The following is a 19,069-nucleotide window of genomic DNA, read 5'->3' as shown; positions in this document are numbered from 1 at the left end:
TGGATGGTATGGGGAGGGATTTCTGCGCCAAGCGCACTTACCCCTCCGTTCGTCTGCTCTGTGTCCATCCTCCTTGCGCTTCCAGAGAGACGCCAAGCTCCTGGAGCGCGCGCCGACATTCAAACCCGGCGCGTGACGTCACCGGAAGTGACGCATGTTCTCTGCGATAGGCCGGGAAACTCTCCGGCCACTTCCTCCTACGCTCCCCGCCTCCTGATGCCGGCACCCGCCCGACCAGCTGCCTGCGGGGGACCGGCCTTCACCACCCAGGCGGCCATGCTTGGAGCCGAGAGCCCCCCCACCGGGAGGAGCGGCTCACTCCAGAAGAGACGTCCTGCTCCTGGCCTTTGGGGCAGAGGGACTCCCCACCGGAGAGTTTCGGCCCTGGGCGTCTTCACAGGGGGAAGGATTGGACCAGGCGCACGATACCCCCTGAGCCCGGTAAGCAATGCTGCGCTTCCTCTCGTGTGTCCCTCCATGCAGGGACAGGAAAAACACTGAGGGAGAGAGGGTGGGACGGAACCTTTTAACCTCTCGTGTGCTTTCCCTGTCCCTGTAAGGAGGAGGAGGACGTCCTCCATGGTGCTGTCAGGGGGACGTCCTGGAAATACAATGTTTGACTAATTATATTTAATGTTAAACATGCTTATCTATGACCAACAGACATGCACCAAGAAATTCAACAGAATAAAAAAAAATAAAAAATACTGGGTACATTAAGTACGTGATGCCTCCTTATGACTAAAACATCTCCAGGATATTAGGTATACCTGTTCCGAGGTCGATCATGTGATGGAGGGCTGTAAAAAGCTTCAACAGCAGCCAAAAGTCTTTCACTTGGAGGCATTGGAGGAGGGAGACGGATATCCTTGGGGTCAAGAGGTTTGTACTCATGATCTTCCAACTGCAGAGAAGCAATATCACATGGGTAGAAGAGAACAAGAAGATTTTATTAAAAATAGTGCTTTGTAACTATATTTTATGATGTCGGATTATCCATCTGCTGTACAGACAGGAGTAATTACCTTAACCAATGGAGCCATTAGGCCTGCTGGCAGATCAAAATAAGGAACATTTGGAACAAGGCTTGGGTCATCATGATTAACATGAGGAGGTCCTTGTCTACGTATGTGAGGTGGCTGCCCATTAAAACCATGTGGTGGAGGGCCAAATTCTTGGTGTTGGGGACCTCCCCATGGAGGATGTTCGTTCATGCCAGGGTGTGGCATCCTGTGGCCTTGGTGATGGTGTGGAGGTCCCATTTCTAAAGCAGTTGAGATGAAGTTAAGTGATTATATTGAAATAAAATGAAAACAAATCAGTCATTCATTCATTTCCACTCTTAGTTGTGGGAAAAAATACAGATAATGAGCCTCTTCACTGCCCCAACATTTAACTCCTAATCAATCTTGCCACGTAAACACAAGTTATTTTATTGTAAGAGTTTTTGTTTTTTTTTACTAATTACGAAAAACTTAGAAGAATTTAAAGCTGTAGTAATATGATTAACACCTTCACCAGTTTGGGTTTTTCTGTTTGAGTTTTTTTGCTTCACACCTTCCCACAGCGAAACATTTTTTCTTTTTCTGGCAATATGGCCATGTGAAGGCTTATTCTTTGTGGGACTAGTTGTACTTTTGAACACCACCATTGGTTTTGCCATATCGTGTACTGGAAACGAGAAAAAAATTCTAAGTGCCGTGAAATTGCAAAATAAAGTGCAATTCCACAATTTTTTTTTTTTTTTTTATATATACCATGTTCACTAAATGCTAAAACTGACCTGCAATATGATTCTCCAGGTCATTATGAGTTCGCAGATACCAAACATGTCTGGGTTCGGCTTTAAGTGGTGAAGAAAAATCTTAAGTTTCTTAAAAAAAAAAAGTCCCCATTTTCCGAGACCTGTAGCATCTCCGCTTTTCGGGACCTAGGGCTGGGTGAGGGCTTATTTTTTGCGTGCCGTGTGGACGTTTTTATTTCTATTATTTTGGTGCAGATACAAATCTTTTGATCGCCCGTTATTGCATTTTAATGCAATGTTGCAGCGACCAAAAAAAAAAACAAAAAAAAAAACCTAATTGTGATGTTTTGATTTCTGTTCTCATTATGCCGTTCACCAGACTAATTCTTTTTCTATATTGATAGATTGGATGATTATGAACATGGCGATACCAAATATATAAATATTTTTTGTTTTATTTTGAATAGGGTGAATGGGGGGGTGATTTAAACTTTTGTTTTTTAAAAAAAAATTTTTCCCACTTGCACTTGCTTCAAGAGTCTCCATGGGAGACTAGAAGCTTCGATATTCAGCCCTGCTGTGTGTAGCTAAAATGATCACTTGCAGTGAGCGACGACCGCTGGGGCAGCACTCATAGCTATCCGGCAATGACAACTACAGGGGTCTCACAGACCCCGGGTTGTCATGCCAACCCAACGGCAAACCGTGGTCAAGTGACACAGGTGCCGCTAGGTGGGGCTTGTGGCGGGCTTCCGGCGTGACCATGTTAAGTGCCGCTGTCGAGATTGACTGTGGCGTTTAATAGGTTAACAGCTGTGGGTGGATTGTGATTCCACCCGTGGCTGTTAAGGGCACATGGCAGCTAATGAAATCAGCGAACATGTGCCAGAAAAGTTGTGGGCTCACCTATACGTTTAAGGTCGGAAAGGGGTTAAATATAACCTTACAATATTACAGCATATCATCAATATATAAGCAATTCTAACATGCAAGTCGATTCCAAATCAGGACCTTGAATTGTGCAATATGCCATTTTATGGAGTAGTAGAGAGCTGATCTGTCAGTCAGTTTTACAATATAAATACAAACGTCACATATTAAATTCTTAGACTGGATGAGACTGATGCACATACTGTGAAAATAGACTGGCTGTAAAATATTGACGATGCTGAGGAAATGACAAATAGGATAGGTGGGCAAAGATTGGGTGAACTTTATAGAAAGGATTATAAAGCTAACCAAATAGCAAAAAGGGAGCAGCATCCGTTCCGGGTGAAAAATAGCTTTATTTTGCCAATCAGAGATACAACGTTTCGACCAAAAAGGTCTTTATTAAGCATCATGCTATTTGGTTGCCTTTTTGAACCCATTGGGTCCTGGGATCTTTGGAGCGTGCATTCCATTCAGTTCGTGTGCTGTTGGCTGTTTTTTCCCGTCTCCCATGACGGCACACATGAGAGAGGGGATCCGCCCAGTCAGGACAGGAACCCTACTGAAGATAAAAGGGCGGTACCTCTCCCTCGCTTCAGTTGGGTTTCCTGTCCTGACAGGGACCCGTGTACTGAAGACGTACCTGCCCCTCTCTCGTGCCGGCGTGGATCAGGCAGGGTCCTGGGCGCCGTGCGTCGGGAAGCGCCGTCCGCGGGTCCCCCGGGGGCTCAGCGTCCGAGCGGGCGCAGGAGCAGCACAGCCTGGGGCTCTGCCGTGGCTGCCGCGCCGCCCTCTCCCCCTCTGCCGCATCCAGGAGCGTTAGGGAACGGCCACTTCCGGGTCGCGCTCCCCTGACGTCACACGCAGGGCACGCTGGGAGGGGGCGTGCCTGCGTGACGTCGGGAGGCGGCGCCGGTAATCCAAGATGGCGGCGCCCATAGCAAATAACACCGGCCGGCGAAAGGAGATCCCGGCGGCATGGCGGGGGGTGGGGGTGGGGGGGGTTTGAGAGGGGCTGTGGGGTAACCGGAGGAGGCGGAGAGTGCAGTGGATCACAGAAGACGCACTCATGCCCAAGACTTCATGATGGAAGTGGGGCAAGACGAGCAGCGTCAGCAGCGTCACCAGCAGCGACAGCAGCAATACCTCTCGCCAGATGCCAGGCCGAGCCGCCAACATACCAGGAGCAGTCGCTCGAGTGGTGGGAGCGGCAGTCGTAAACGCGACCGGCATGACTCTGAGACGTCCAGGAGGAACGTCACGAGTGCATCTGAGGAGCCTCCGAGATCGGTACCCCTGATTGACAGCGGTGGTGAGTGATCTACGTGAATGTCACCCTTATGGTAACGGGGTTCCATTTTCTCTGTTTGATCACTAGGGGTCGAGGAAGGCCAGCAGCAAAACCAAAAATAGAGAATGCGCTCTATGTAAACACCCGCTGGCAGATCAGTGGCAGAAAGACCTCTGCGCTGACTGTATAAATAAAACTATACAGGAGGAGACCCCTGATTTGGTGACTAGCCTTAAACAGTTAATTCAACAGGTGAAAGGTTCCCTAAAGGCAGCCCTTAAAAAGAAAGATAAAAGAGATCGTAAAAGAAGCTCCGATTCAGAGGCCTCGCCAAGGCAGAAGGGGCGGGATAGATCCTTGTCCCCCTCCACCTCCTCTACTCAGTCCTCAGAATCCTCCTCGGACAGCAATATAGGCGGCCGTCCATGTTTCCCAACAGAGGATGTGGAAAAACTGGTCAGAGCGATTAGGGCTACAATGGGCCTTAAAGAGGAAAAAGCTCCCAAATCATTAGAGGATGTAATGTTTGGAGGACTGGAGGAAAAACGAAAACGTACCTTCCCTGTAAATGATAAAATAAAAGCGCTAATTGATAGGGAATGGAAAAAACCGGAGAGGTCAGGGGGCTTACCTTCCGCATCAAAGAGGAGGTACCCTTTTGAGCAGAAGGATTCTGAAGCCTGGGAAAAAGTCCCAAAAATTGATGGGGCCGTAGCCAGATCCTCAAAAAAGGTATCCCTACCATTAGAGGACTCTGGCGTGTTGAAAGACCCGCTTGACAAAAAAGCAGACGGTTTCCTGAAGCACATCTGGGAAGCTTCAGCAGGTGGATTGAAACCAGCGATAGCTGGTACCTGTACCGCTCGTGCCCTCATGGTCTGGCTGCAACAAATAGAGGACCAGATCAAGGATAGAGTTCCTAGGGACGAAATTCTGGCTAATTTGACACTGGTGCACGGAGCAGCGGCTTTCCTAGCAGATTCCTCTGCAGACTCCGCAAGATTGACAGCTAGGGCAGCAAGCCTGTCAAACGCGGCAAGACGAGCCCTGTGGCTTAAAGGGTGTCCCGGAGATTTACCATCAAAGCATAGGTTATGTTCCATTCCATGCGATGGCCAATTCCTCTTCGGGAAAAAACAAGAAGAGATTTTGGAACATGCGGGGGATAGGAAGAAAAGCTTTCCCCGATTTCCGGGAGAACCTAAAAAGCAGCCCTTTCAGAGGAGGAGATTTAACAGGGGTCGTCCCCCGGGAGATAGAAAAAGCTGGGACTTTAAAGAAAGAAGAGGATCGGGCTATATGTTTAAAGGGCCCTCCACTTCCTCCAAAAAATCTCCCCAATGACATTGGGCCGGAGGTAGGGGGAAGGCTTTCTCTCTTCCTTTCCGCCTGGGCAAATATCTCCCCCAGTACATGGGTCCTAAATATAATCAAGGACGGCTTAAAAATAAAATTCATCCGTTCGCCCAGGCATACCTTCATAGTGACACCCAGAAGGAAAGCCCAAGAGCAACAGCTGGCCCTGGAGACGGAAGTCTTGGGACTAGTGAAAAAACAAGTCCTACGGGAAGTCCCAGTGCAAGAAGAAGAAAGGGGGTTCTACTCCCCCCTCTTCTTAATACAAAAAACAGACGGCTCTTGGAGAACCATTGTCAACCTGAGGAGACTCAATCAGTGGGTAGACAATTGCTCCTTCAAAATGGAGTCAATCAACACGGCCACAAAGATCCTGTTCCAGCATTGCCTCATGGCAGTGATAGACTTAAAAGATGCCTACTATCACATCCCAATTCATCGGGAGTATCAAAAATATTTGAGAGTAGCGCTCTATGTCCAGGGGCAGGTGAAACACTACCAGTACGCAGCCCTTCCATTTGGCCTGTCTACAGCCCCCAGAGTATTCACCAAAGTGATGGCCGAAGTAATGTCTTTTCTTCGTTCCCGGGACATAGTGATCGTCCCATACCTAGACGACTTTCTGGTAATAGGGAGGTCGGAGTCCCACTGCCACATCAAGTGAAGGAAGTGATAGCAATTCTAGTAGGACTAGGATGGATAGTAAACATCCCCAAGTCAAGGATAACCCCAGTAAAAGAGCAATCCTTCCTAGGGTTGATATTGGACTCCGAGCAACAACGCTGCCTCCTACCAGAGAGCAAAGTGACCAAGATAAGGGGCCTAGCTCGCACAGCAATACAAAAGGCCAAATATGACACTGAGGAACGCAATGTCCCTTTTAGGCTCGTTGACATCATGCATACCCGCAGTAGCATGGGCGCAGTACCACTTAAGTCAACTACAGTGGGAAGTTCTGTCAGCACAGAAACAATTAAAAGGGCATTTAGAAGGCAAACTATGTCTCTCAGTGGCTGTAAGAGATTCCCTGCTCTGGTGGACTGTAGAAAAGAATCTAACAGCCGGGGTCCCGTGGCAAAAACCAGTCGAAGACATCATTACGACAGACGCGAGTGCCACAGGATGGGGAGCACACCTGAGATCCCACTCAATACAGGGGACCTGGTCCTCGCTAGAAAGGGATCACTGTTCAAATGTAAAAGAACTATGGGCAGTGGAAAAAGCCGTGAAACATTTCCTTCCCTTACTTCGGGGCCGCCACACCAGGGTCATGACGGACAATCAAGCAGTAGTAGCCTACATCAATCACCAGAGGGGAACGAGATCTCGGGGCCTCATGCAAATATCAGATCTACTCTTCCAGCTAGCAGAACATCATCTGTTATCCATCACCGCACTGCACATAAAGGGGGCAGAAAATATACAGGCAGACTTCCAGAGTCGCAGGCACCTAAGACAAGGGGAATGGTCCCTAAACCCCCAAGTCTTCCAACAAATAGTTCAGGCCTGGGGCAAACCAGAAATAGACCTGTTCGCTACCGCACACAACCGGAAGGTCAGGAAGTTCTGCTCACTAAACCCAAGGGAAAACCCCTTCACAGTAGATGCCCTACAAATACCCTGGAAGTTCATCCTGGCCTATGCATTTCCCCCAAAAACAATGATCCCAGTAGTGGTCAGGAAAATCAGGGAGGATCGAGCGAGAATAATTCTTATAGCTCCGTTTTGGCCGAGAAGGCCTTGGTTCTCTCTTCTGAGGCTTATGTCAGTGACAGATCCATGGATACTACCGGAGATTCCAGACCTGCTCTCCCAGGGACCAGTGGTCCACTCTCAGGTGAAGGGCTTCCATCTAGCAGCCTGGAATTTGAGAGGGCGCTACTGAGTCGCCAGGGATTCTCTCCAGGGTTAGTCTCCACCCTGTTGAAAAGTAGGAAACCTATAACATCCCAAATCTACGGTAGAACGTGGAAAAAGTTCCTAGACTTCCTGGGGGAACCCTTGGGGATGTAGTGCCAGTGGGACCTATCCTAGAGTTCTTACAGTCGGGGCTACAACTGGGGTTAGCCACTAACACACTCAAAGTTCAAGTCTCAGCTTTGGGGGCCCTATATAACTGCAACTTAGCAGCCAATAGGTGGGTGTCCCGATTCATAAAGTCCTGTGGCAGGTCAAGGCCGGTCATTATCCCAAAGATACCACCCTGGGACCTCAACCTAGTCTTAGAGGCCTTAACCAAAGACCCCTTTGAACCACTACTAGAACTGTCACCAAAGCTACTTACACTTAAAACTGTCTTACTGGTAGCCTTAACATCAGCCCGAAGAGTCAGCGACCTTCAAGCTCTGTCTATATGTCCTCCATATACACAGATCTTGGATGACCGAGTGGTTCTAAGACCAGACCCGGCCTATCTCCCCAAGGTAGTCCAAAAGTTTCATAGGACTCAGGAGATCTCCTTGCCATCGTTCTGTAACAATCCTAGAAACCCTGGGGAGCAAAAGTTCCATACATTAGATGTAAGAAGAGCCATATTACAATATATGTCAGTAACTAGTCAGTGGAGGAAAGATCGGTCCCTTTTTGTAGCCTTTCAGGGTAGTAGAAAAGGGCACGGGGTAGCTAAGAGTACCATTGCCAGATGGATCAGGGAGGCCATTATGTTATCCTACTCCGCAAGTGGCGCTCCGGTTCCAGAAGGCATCAAGGCTCACTCCACCAGAGCCGTGGCTACCTCCTGGGCAGAGAAGGCTGAGGTATCAATTGAACAAATTTGTAAAGCTGCTACTTGGTCCTCACCTTCCACCTTTTTTAAGCACTACCGACTTGATCTGTCTTCCTCTACTGATCTAGAAGGGTGGTAGAAGGGTGCTGCAAGCAGTGGTCCCTCCCTAAGGTGTCTTATTCTACAAAAGTCTCTCATGTGTGCCGTAGGGTGACCGCAAAAAATCGATGTCGGAATTTTGTCCGTCTGGACCCCACAAAACGATTCCCCTTTCCAGATATTGAGATAGCCAAAATTTGAGCTCGATCAAACGACGTTAACCCGTGCCGCTCGTCGCTCAAAGTTTGAAAAAATCCAAATTGAGGTATTTTAAGATTTAGGTATTTTGCATAGTCTGTTAGACTATAAAGAATGTGACAACAACATTGCAGAAATAGGCCTGACCAAATTTTCGAACCATTTGTGGTATTTGAATGCAGAGTTGGTGGGATTATCGTTTTTTGATCCCACCATTACAGACAATGAAAAGTTGTTAATGGCTAATAAATTGCTCAGTAGCACAGATGAACCATCAGAGCACGCTAGGGTTGTAAATCCAAAAGTTAGGAAAGAAAAATTAAAAGAGGTAGGAAGTAACCGACTTTAACGACCGACTGACAAAAGATGAAGAACAAAAGCAATATGTCCTGCAAGTTGTTAGCAAATGCCGAGCATTATATTCTGACGTTTCAAAAACTACTTTAACAAAAGCTCTAGAATAGATTAGATAACTATGTAAAATTATCAACTCATGTAGGTTAGCGTGCTCTGATGGTTCATCTGTGCTACTGAGCAATTTATTAGCCATTAACAACTTTTCATTGTCTGTAATGGTGGGATCAAAAAACGATAATCCCACCAACTCTGCATTCAAATACCACAAATGGTTCGAAAATTTGGTCAGGGCTATTTCTGCAATGTTGTTGTCACATTCTTTATAGTCTAACAGACTATGCAAAATACCTAAATCTTAAAATACCTCAATTTGGATTTTTTCAAACTTTGAGCGACGAGCGGCACGGGTTAACGTCGTTTGATCGAGCTCAAATTTTGGCTCTCTCAATATCTGGAAAGGGGAATCGTTTTGTGGGGTCCAGACGAACAAGATTCTGACATTTTTCCCCCCCATATGAGATCCGGTCACCCTAGTGTGCCGTCATGGGAGACGGGAAAACACCAAGGTTACTTACCGGTAGCCGGTTTTTCCGGAGCCCATGACGGCACCTGTATATTCCCCTCCTTTTTCACTCCTTTGGTGTGCACTATAGTTTGGGTGCTTTTCTAGTTAGATATAATGTGGTGATAGTTTTACCATGTGTACTAACCCGGGGGGCCTCTCATGCTCTGTAAACCAACTGAAGCGAGGGAGAGGTACCGCCCTTTTATCTTCAGTAGGGTTCCTGTCCTGACTGGGCGGATCCCCTCTCTCATGTGTGCCGTCATGGGCTCCGGAAAAACCGGCTACCGGTAAGTAACCTTGGTGTTTCTTTTCTATTAGGATTATAAAGCTATTCTTGCTTTGAATTTCGTAGTAAATAAAATTCATCAGCCTCATCGGGTCTAAGATATATTTAATAATGGATGCAGCTTGTATTGTCAACTCTGATGATAGATCCCTGTAATAAAGATTTCTCAATTAAACCAGGTAGAGTTTTTGCAATATTTTCTACCAAACTACATAGGTGATTTAAATAGTGGCAAAGTCATAAATAGGTGCACAATTATCACTGCAAACCGTTTAACGTCCCTATTTTCCCATCATAAGGAAACAATTTACAAAGCATCTAGTTTTCTTTAGTCTACTATTCAATAGAGAAGAGGACACTAATAGGATGGACTACAATCAATACTACCTGCAGGAAAGTCTCCTTGAGGATAATCAAAACGATGAGGAAAGGGTGGTCTCTCAAAAGGATGGCGTGGTGGAAAATCGTCTTGCATAAAACGTGGTGGAAATCTGTTGAAATTATGAGGATGAGGTGGCTGATTGAACTGTGGAGGGTGCTGTTGATGAGGTGGAAATGGCCCCCGAAAATGTGGAGGATGTTGCATGCGAAAATGTGGGTCTCTTTGAGCACCACCACCCCACGGTGGTTGCTCATGTTGGTTACTCCAAGGAGCATCAAACTGGTTATTCCATGGAGGTTCTCGCTGATTGTTCCATGCTGGTTCAGGTTCATTGTTCCAGTTGGGGTCTCTGTCGCTCCACATACCTTCGTGGCTATTATTCCATGGAGGGCAATGAGGGGGGCCCTGATGATGAGGAAAAGGGGGCTGATCACAGGGCTAAAGATAAAGTTAAAATGACAAGAATTTAAAGATAGTCATTTTACATAAAGTTGAAATGTGCGCAAAATCCCACACCCACACACCTTAGATGTGCTGGTAACCAATATAAAAAAGTAAAATACAATCATTCAATCTGTGGCTCTCTCAATACGAATATCTTAAATTAAAATTGTCACCACGTGTAATATCAAATAATTCTAAAATATGTAGGGGAAATAAATAAAAATCACTTCCTATTTTGCACATTAGAAGGAGTATAATTCTACTTTTATGCAGTCTGCGGAGGTTGTCCTACAATGTGTTAAGATGGAATTTATGCTTAAACACTTAGTTCCATGATTTTTTGCAATTATTATTTTATAGACATCTAATACCTGTTGCTGGCCCCATGGTGCCATAGGTTGTGGCTGGTCGAACCACGGAGGTTTATTAGGAGGCATGGTTTCGTGGGGTGCTGGACCTCTGTTTCCTGTATTTCCAGGATCTGGTACGCTCCCAGGAGGAGGTTCAAATTCAACAGCCGGTGGGATAGGAAGTGTAGGTTTCACATCCTCTATGAGACAAAAGACAATATGAACAAGATAGAAAAGTGTTTGAAATAATGGCATAATAACATGTAAGCTTAAATGAACATAGAGTGGCAGATAAGTAACAGCTATTACCTGGTGGGGGTAACTGAGCTGGAGCAGGCGCAGGGGCAGGAGCTGGTGGTTCGGGAATAGGCTCCATTACTGGTATCTGAATTTGCTGCTGCTGTTGTTGTTGTTGTTGTTGCTGCTGCTGTTGTTGTTGCTGCTGCTGTTGTTGTTGTTGCTGCTGCTGCTGTTGTTGTTGTTGTTGTTGCTGCTGCTGTTGTTGTTGTTGTTGTTGTTGCTGCTGCTGTTTTAGACCAGCTACAAATTCCTCATGTTGTGTCTTTAAGTTCTGAATTTGCTGCTGGAACGCCACAAGGACTGGCTGCACTGCACTGGAGCATTCGCTCAGTAAAGCAGCCTAAAAGGAAAACACGATTCAGGTTTATCCAATAATGAGTTCCTGATATCTCAAACCACAGACTATGATGATAGACATTACCTGGTGTTGTCCCAATCCAAGGGCAGGACTCTGCAGCTGCTGGATAGTAGCCTCATCAAAGTAGCCATTCTTCTCCCACAACTGAAGTAACTACCAATGGAAAAGGAATATTTTTAAGTTCATTTTTGTTTGATGCACTACTGCTTACCTCCTGAATAAGGAGTATTTTTTTTTCCATATTTCCAGGCATTAATGTTGGGGAAGATTGCAATTAGGCATGTCAGATTTTGGACTGCTTGTCCTTTGTTCTCGGTAAGATAAGCCCCTGCCATCAGAGTCTGGCAGCAGTTCTCTCAGAGAACACAGGAGCACTTGGCAAAGCAAATACTCCTGTAAAGGGAGCAGTCAGAAAAGATAGCTGACAGACAAATAGTTCAGCATATAGCCATCTATAGTGTAGGGCCCCTTAGGATAGACTATGTAAACAGCTGTAGCTAAAACACAGCTAGTTTGCAGAAAAAAGGGTGTCTCGTGAAGACAATGCAATGCCATAATTAGATGGAAGCCACAGCAGCAAAAAAAAGATGGTCATGTATCAACGGTAGCTTACAAAAATAGAAAAGTAACCGCGAAAGATTTCAGTAGGCTATGCATTTAAATGAATCGCAGACCAGAAATAAAATGGTAGGTTCAAGTCTGCGGGAGACACCATTTTGTTGGCAGCTGTGAGATCAGGCTCAAATAACGTGTCCACAAGCAATGGACCGCTCTTTAACCCCTTCACCCCCAAGGGTGGTTTGCACGTTCATGACCGGGCCAATTTTTACAATTCTGACCACTGTACCTTTATGAGGTCATAACTCTGGAACGCTTCCATGGATCCCGGTGATTCTGACACTGTTTTCTCGTGACATATTGTACTTCATGTTAGTGGTAAAATTTCATTCAAATAACTTGCGTTTATTTGTGAGAAAAACGGAAATTTGGCGAAAATTTTGAAAATTTCGCGATTTTCCAACTTTGAATTTTTATGCCCTTAAATCACAGAGATACGGCACACAAAAAACTTGATAACTAACATTTCCCACATGTTTACTTTACATCAGCACAATTTTGGAACCAAAATTTTTTTTTGTTAGGAAGTTATAAGGGTTAAAAGTTGACCAGCGATTTCTCATTTTTACAACACCATTTTATTTTTAGGACCACATCACATTTGAGGTCACTTTGAGGGGTCTATATGATAGAAAATACCCAAAAGTGACACCATTCTAAAAACTGCACCCCTTAAGGTGCTCAAAACCACATTCAAGAAGTTTATTAACCCTTTAGGTGCGTCACAGGAATTTTTTTGAATATTTAAAAAAAAAATGATCAACTTTTTTTCATAAAAAAAAATACTTCAGGTTCAATTTTTTTTATTTTACCAAGGGTAACAGGAGAAATTGAACTGCAAAAGTTATTGTGCAATTTGTCCTGAGTACGCAGATACCTGATATGTGGGGGGGAACGACTGTTTCTGCGCATGGCAGAGCTCAGAATGGAAGGAGCGCCGTTTGACTTTTTCAATGCAAAATTGGCTGGAATTCAGATTGGACGCCATGTCACATTTGGAGAGTCCCTGATGTACCTAAACAGTGGAAACCCCCTACAAGTGACCCCATTTTGGAAACTAGACCCCCCAAGGAACTTATCTAGATATGTGGTGAGAACTTTGAACCCCCATGGGCTTCACAGAAGTTTATAACATAAAGCCATACAATTAAAAAATCATATTTTTTCCACAAAAATGATCTTTTCACCCTCAATTCTTATTTTTCCAAGGGTAACAGGACCCTAAAAGTTATTGTGCAATTTGTCCTGAGTACGCTGATACCCCACATGTGGGGGTAAACCACTATTTGGGCGCATGGCAGAGCTCGGAAGGGAAGCAGCGCCATTTGACGTTTTGGGCTGGAATTGAGATCGGACACCATGTCGCGTTTGGAAAACTCCTGATGTACCAAAACAGTGGAACCCCCCCCACAAATGACACCATTTTGGAAACTAGACCCCCTAAGGAACTTATCTAGATGTGTGGTGAGCACTTTGACCCCCCCAGTGCTTCACAGAAGTTTATAACACCCGGGCGTGAAAATAAAAAATTCGTATTTTTTCCACAAACATGATCTTTTAATCACCATTTTTTTATTTTCCCAAGGGTACCAGGAGAAATTGGACCCCAAAAGTTGTTGTCCAATTTGTCCTGAGTATGCTGATACCCCATATGTGGGAGAAAACTACTGTAAGGGCACACGTCGGGGCTCGGAAGGGAAGTAGTGACGTTTTGGAATGCAGACTTTGATGGAATGGTCTGCGGGTGTCATGTTGCCTTTGGAGAGCCCCTAATGTACCTAAACAGTGGAAACCCCTCACAAATGACACCATTTTGAAAACTAGACCCACTAAGGAACGTATCTAGATGTGAGGTGAGCACTTTGAACCCCCAAGGGCTTCACAGAAATTTATAATGCCAGGGCATGAAAATAAAAAAATCGTATTTTTTCCACAAACATGATCAATTACTCCCCAATTTTTTCATTTTCCCAAGGGTAACAGGAGAAATTGGACCCCAAAAGTTGTTGTCCAATTTGTCCTGAGTACGCTGACACCCCATATGTGGGAGAAAACTACTGTATGGACACACGTCGGGGCTCGGAAGGGAAGCAGTGACGTTTTGGAATGCAGACTTTGATGGAATGGTCTGCGGGTGTCATGTGCGTTTGGAGAGCCCCTGATGTACCTAAACTATTGAAACTCCCCACAAGTGACCCCATTTTGGACACTAGACCCCCCACGGAACTTATCTAGATGTGTGGTGAGCACTTTGAACCCCCAAGTGCTTCACAGAAGTTTATAACACTCGGACGTGAAAATAAAAAAATCATTTTTTTTCCACAAAAATGATATTTTTGCCCCCAATTTTTTATTTTCCTAAGGGTAACAGGAGAAATTGGACCCCAAAAATTGTTTTGCAATTTGTCCTGAGTAGGCTGATACCCTACATGTGGGGGTAAAACACTGTTTGGGCGCATAGCAGAGCTTGGAAGGGAAGGAGCACCATTTGACTTTTTCAACTCAGAATTGGCTGGAATTGAGATCAGATGCCATGTTGCATTTGGAGAGCCCCTGATGTGCCCAAACAGTGGAAACCCCCAATTCTAACTCCAACCCGAACCCCAACACGCCCCTAACCCTAACCCTAGCCCTAACCCTAGCCCTAACCCTATCCCAACATACCCCTAGCCCTAACCCTAGCCCTTACCCTAATGGAAATATGGAAATAAATACATTTTTTTAATTTTATTATTTTTCCCTAACTAAGGGGGTGAAAACGGGGGGTTTGATTTACTATTTATGGCGGTTTTTATGTTTGGCGGCTGTCGCACGCTAAAAGACGCTTTTTATTGTAAAAATAGTTTTTGCATCACCACATATTGAGAGCTATAATTTTTCCGTATTTTGACCCACCGAGTCATGTGAGGTCTTATTTTTTGCGGGACAAGTTGACGTTTTTATTGGTACCATTTTCGGGCACGTGAAATTTTTTGATCGCTTTTTATTCCGATTTTTGGGACGCAGAATGAACAAAAACCAGCGTTTCATGAATTTCTTTTGGGGGGGGTGCGTTTACACCGTTCCGCGTGCGGTAAAATTGATAAAGCGGTTTTATTCTTCGGGTCAGTACGGTTACAGCGATACCTCATTTAGGTCGTTTTTTATGTTTTTGTCGGTTTTATGCAATGAAAACTATTTTATATAAAAAATAATTATTTTTGCATCGCTTTATTCAGCGAGCTATAACTTTTTTATTTTTCCGCTGATGATGCTGTGTGGCAGCTCGTTTTTTGCGGGACAAGATGACGTTTTCAGCGGTACCATGGATATTTATATGCGTCTTTTTGATCGCGCGTTATTACACTTTTTGTTTGGCGGTATGATAATAAATCATTATTTTTTGCTTCGTTTTTTATTTTTATTTTTTAAGGGGTTCGCTAAAGGGGTTAACTAATGGGACAGTTTTATAGGGCGGGTCGTTACGGACGCGGCGATACCCAATATGTGTACTTTTATTTTTATTTTTTTTTTATTATTTCCAAAAAATGGATTTATTGGGGGAATATTTTTTTTTTTTTTCTAATTTATTTGGCGATTTTTTTTAAATTATTTTTACACTTTTTTTTATTTTTTTTTTTTACTTTATTAAATAGTCCCAGGTGGGACATCACTGTCCTGTGACAGATCGCTGATCTGTCACATCATAGATCACTGTGACAGATCAGCGATCTGACACAGGCACTGCAGAAGGCTTCCTCATGCCTGCGCTTTGCAGGCACTGAGGAAGCCAGCTTCCGCAGGCCCCCGAAGGCCCCCGTCGCCATCTTGGATTCGGGGGCCTGGAGGAAGGGAGTCCCCCGTAGCAGCGCTGCACATTGCGCTGCCGTGGGGGGCTCAGGGAAGCACGGAGGGAGCCCCCTCCCTGCCGATGCTTCCCTTTAACCCCCGGTACACCGCGATCGTGTTTGATCGCGGTGTGCAAGGGGCTAACGTGTCGGGGGCGGTCCGTGACCGCCCCTGACACATTGTGCCGGGTGTCAGCTGTGATAATCAGCTGACACCCGGCCGCGATCAGCGGCGCTCACCACGTGGGCGCCGCTGATCGCGCCGACGTACTATCCCGTCCCCGGTCATACGGGCCCGGGTACCGTGGACAGGATAGTACGTCGGATGGCAGGAAGGGGTTAAGCCATTTTTATGTCCTGAAGTTAGAGGTGATCTGACAATAGAAAAAGTTATTCAAACATCACTTAATTTTAAATGATTTAAATTTCCAGAACTTTACAGATGGCCCAATTTCACTCTGTCACATGGTCCTGGTGGCGCAACTTGAGCTGTAAGAATTTATATTCCATAACAAGCAACAGTGGCAGAGAGCCTTCTCCACATCCTTGTATCAGTGAAGGAGCTAGATCTCTGGCTCAGTTTATTAGCTAACTGAGCATCACAACTTAGGTAGACAAGCTTACCGGTAACCAAAGAATTATGCCAGACAGACTCACAGAAAGAAAAAGGAAGACCTTGAGGAGGGAAATTGGGCCATTTGTAAATTTTTCAAAATTTTAGTATTACGTTTCATTAATATACATGTAAAACCCACTGGACAACTTTTTGCTGTCACACCTCATCAGTGAGTGATAATTATTAGATAGGGTAAAATAAAAAAAAAAAAAAAAAAAAAAAAGGATGAGTATTTTATTTCCTGCCACAGATTCATCTTTAACCTGCCCATCATAGAAATAAGCTTCTGTCATATCTCAGAAACGCTACCTGCAGTACTTACACGTGCAATCTTCTGCTGCTTGTCCTCTTCCACTGCTAAAAAACTGGTACAGTAAATTGGGACAACTACTTTTTGAAGGGCAGCTAGAAGATCCCGTGCCTGCTTCCTCTGACTAGGGGACAAAAAAAAAGAGGAAAAAAAAATAATCTTAGGACAAATACACATCTGCTACAATGCTTATGCAAAATTTAAAATGCTTTCCCCAAATATATCTAAAGAAAATTGGTCAACATGACTTCATATGACTTTACGGGCACGTAAAACAAATCAGTTTAAGAAAAAAAAAGTGTCTGGTCAGAAACGGGTATGTTGTGTTGAACTGCATAAAGTAAACTTTGAGCGTAAAATCAAAAACCATGGGTATATGTTGCCAACACCTACTGTAATTGATAAAATAATGGTTTCATGGAAGAAAACCTCATTTATACTAGTGTAACAAATATATGACTATATGATATAAAAAAAATGGGTATATAAATGGACATGATAGGGACTATCGCAAACGTATATGTAGAATATATAAAGAAAAAAACGAACAAAAAGTCAAATACAAAAATTTACAAAAGTCATTTTATTGAAATAGATCAAAAGTACAGGAAACAGTAAGATCAAAGTCGATAATGACCATAAAAAGTATATGGGCAAAATGGGGCACACCAATGGTATGTGGACACAGGGATAAATTTGATTTTAACAATACAATACAAAATTTCAGAATCCTACATATATCCCATAATATTGTAAATAGCCAGTCATAGTGAACACACAAGGTGTGTATAATTATCGCTCGCCCCAGTGATGGAACCTATCACTACACACAATATGTGCTGAATATGTTAAAAGCACAAAGTAAATTACTGCATAATATTACCTTTCTGACTGGTCCGTAATAGAGGTCCATCAGGGTGTACCCTCCCCAACGCACGTTTCCCCTTGATAAAGGCCATTCGGCCGAAACGTGCGATTCTGAAATTTGTATTGTATTGTTAAAATCAAATTTTCCTGTTACAAGTCCTGTTCTTTCTGTCATAAGGTTAAAACAGGATTATATTTAAAAAAAAGTCCAATACAAAAATTTACAAAAATACAAAAGTAATTTTATTGAAATAGATCAAAAGTACAGGAAACAGTAAGATCAAAGTCGATAATGACCATAAAAAGTACATGGGCAAAATGGGGCACACCAATGGTATGTGGGCACAGGGGTAAATAAGGATTTTTGTGTAGTCACCGTACAATCCTTTTCTCCGAGCCAATCACTGGTGGACACAGACAGTGGGTGTTATGCTGCTTGCCACTCGGAGGACACTAAGTAAACCAGAAAAAAAGTTAGCTCCTCCCCTGCAGTATACACCCTCTCGCTGGATGAGATTTCTCAAGTTCGGTGAAAAAAGCAGTATGAGCATAAACAGTCAACAATAACCATAACTATGTTAAAACCTAAGAATGCTACAGTGAGCTAACAGGCTAAACAGGGTGGGTGCTGTGTCCCCCAATGATTGGCTTGGAGAAAAGGATTTTATGGTGAGTACACAAAAATACCCATTTCTCCTACGCCTCATTGGGGGTCACAGACAGTGGGACGTTCTAAAGCAGTCCCTGGGTGGGGAGCATACATCTGCTAATACAGCATGTATCACTGACTTAACACTGTGGTACTGCCGATTGCAGGATGCGTTTGCCGAGAGCTGCATCCGCAGAGGCCCGAGAATGAATTTGGTAATGATTTGTAAAAGTATGCAGACTGGACCAAGTCGCAGCCTTGCAGACCTGTTCTGCCGAGGCCTGGTGCCGAATGGCCCAAGAGGCGCCCACTGAGCGGGTAGAGTGCGCCTTAATCTCTGCTGGGACACTCGCGTTCCTGACAAGGAAGGATTCCTGAATCGCCAAGCGAATCTACCTGGCTAACGTTCCTTTTGAAGTGGCTAGACCCTTCTTAAGCCCCTCTGGAAGTATGAACAGGGCGTCTAACTTGCGGAAGGGAGCCGTCCGCGAGACGTACCGTCTTCAAGGCCCTAACCACATCCAGGGTGTGGAGGGCCTTCTCAATGCGATGGACTGGTGCTGGACAAAAGGAAGGCAAAACAATTTCCTCATTGAGATGGAAAGAGGATACGACTTTGGGCAGGAAGGACGGGAACGTCCTGAGAACTGCCTTGCCCTGATGAAAGTTTAGGAACGGAGGTCAGCAGGACAGGGCCGCCAATTCCGGAACTCGTCTGGTTGACGTAATAGCCACTAGAAAGATGACCTTCCAAGAAAGGACGGTCAGTGGCACGCCCTGCAGCGATTTGAAAGGAG

The 19,069-nt window shown here is 44.7% G+C and overlaps 1 protein-coding gene across 5 annotated transcripts in view; it reads right to left on the bottom strand.

Annotated features, from left to right (window-relative positions):
- The window catches only part of CHERP (calcium homeostasis endoplasmic reticulum protein), a 106,490-nt gene that overhangs the window by 31,059 nt on the left and 56,362 nt on the right, over positions 1–19,069 (bottom strand). For 4 of the 5 annotated variants that reach the window (XM_073559856.1, XM_073559858.1, XM_073559860.1 and 1 more), the window contains exons 6-12: positions 16,769–16,880; positions 11,449–11,538; positions 11,037–11,367; positions 10,749–10,927; positions 9,939–10,371; positions 1,026–1,264; positions 771–904 (exon numbers count right to left, since the gene is read on the bottom strand). In XM_073559856.1, coding sequence (XP_073415957.1) covers positions 771–904; positions 1,026–1,264; positions 9,939–10,371; positions 10,749–10,927; positions 11,037–11,367; positions 11,449–11,538; positions 16,769–16,880 — 1,518 coding nt within the window. The remainder of the gene's footprint in view (positions 1–770; positions 905–1,025; positions 1,265–9,938; positions 10,372–10,748; positions 10,928–11,036; positions 11,368–11,448; positions 11,539–16,768; positions 16,881–19,069) is intronic. The other variant, XM_073559859.1, reaches the window with a different exon arrangement.

Source organism: Dendrobates tinctorius, unplaced genomic scaffold, assembly GCF_039654945.1.
Source record: "Dendrobates tinctorius isolate UK_male_01 unplaced genomic scaffold, ASM3965494v1 ptg000276l, whole genome shotgun sequence".
Lineage (NCBI taxonomy): Eukaryota > Metazoa > Chordata > Amphibia > Anura > Dendrobatidae > Dendrobates > Dendrobates tinctorius.
Note: the sequence above shows the minus strand (reverse complement) of the source record. Positions and strands in the feature narration are given on the sequence as shown.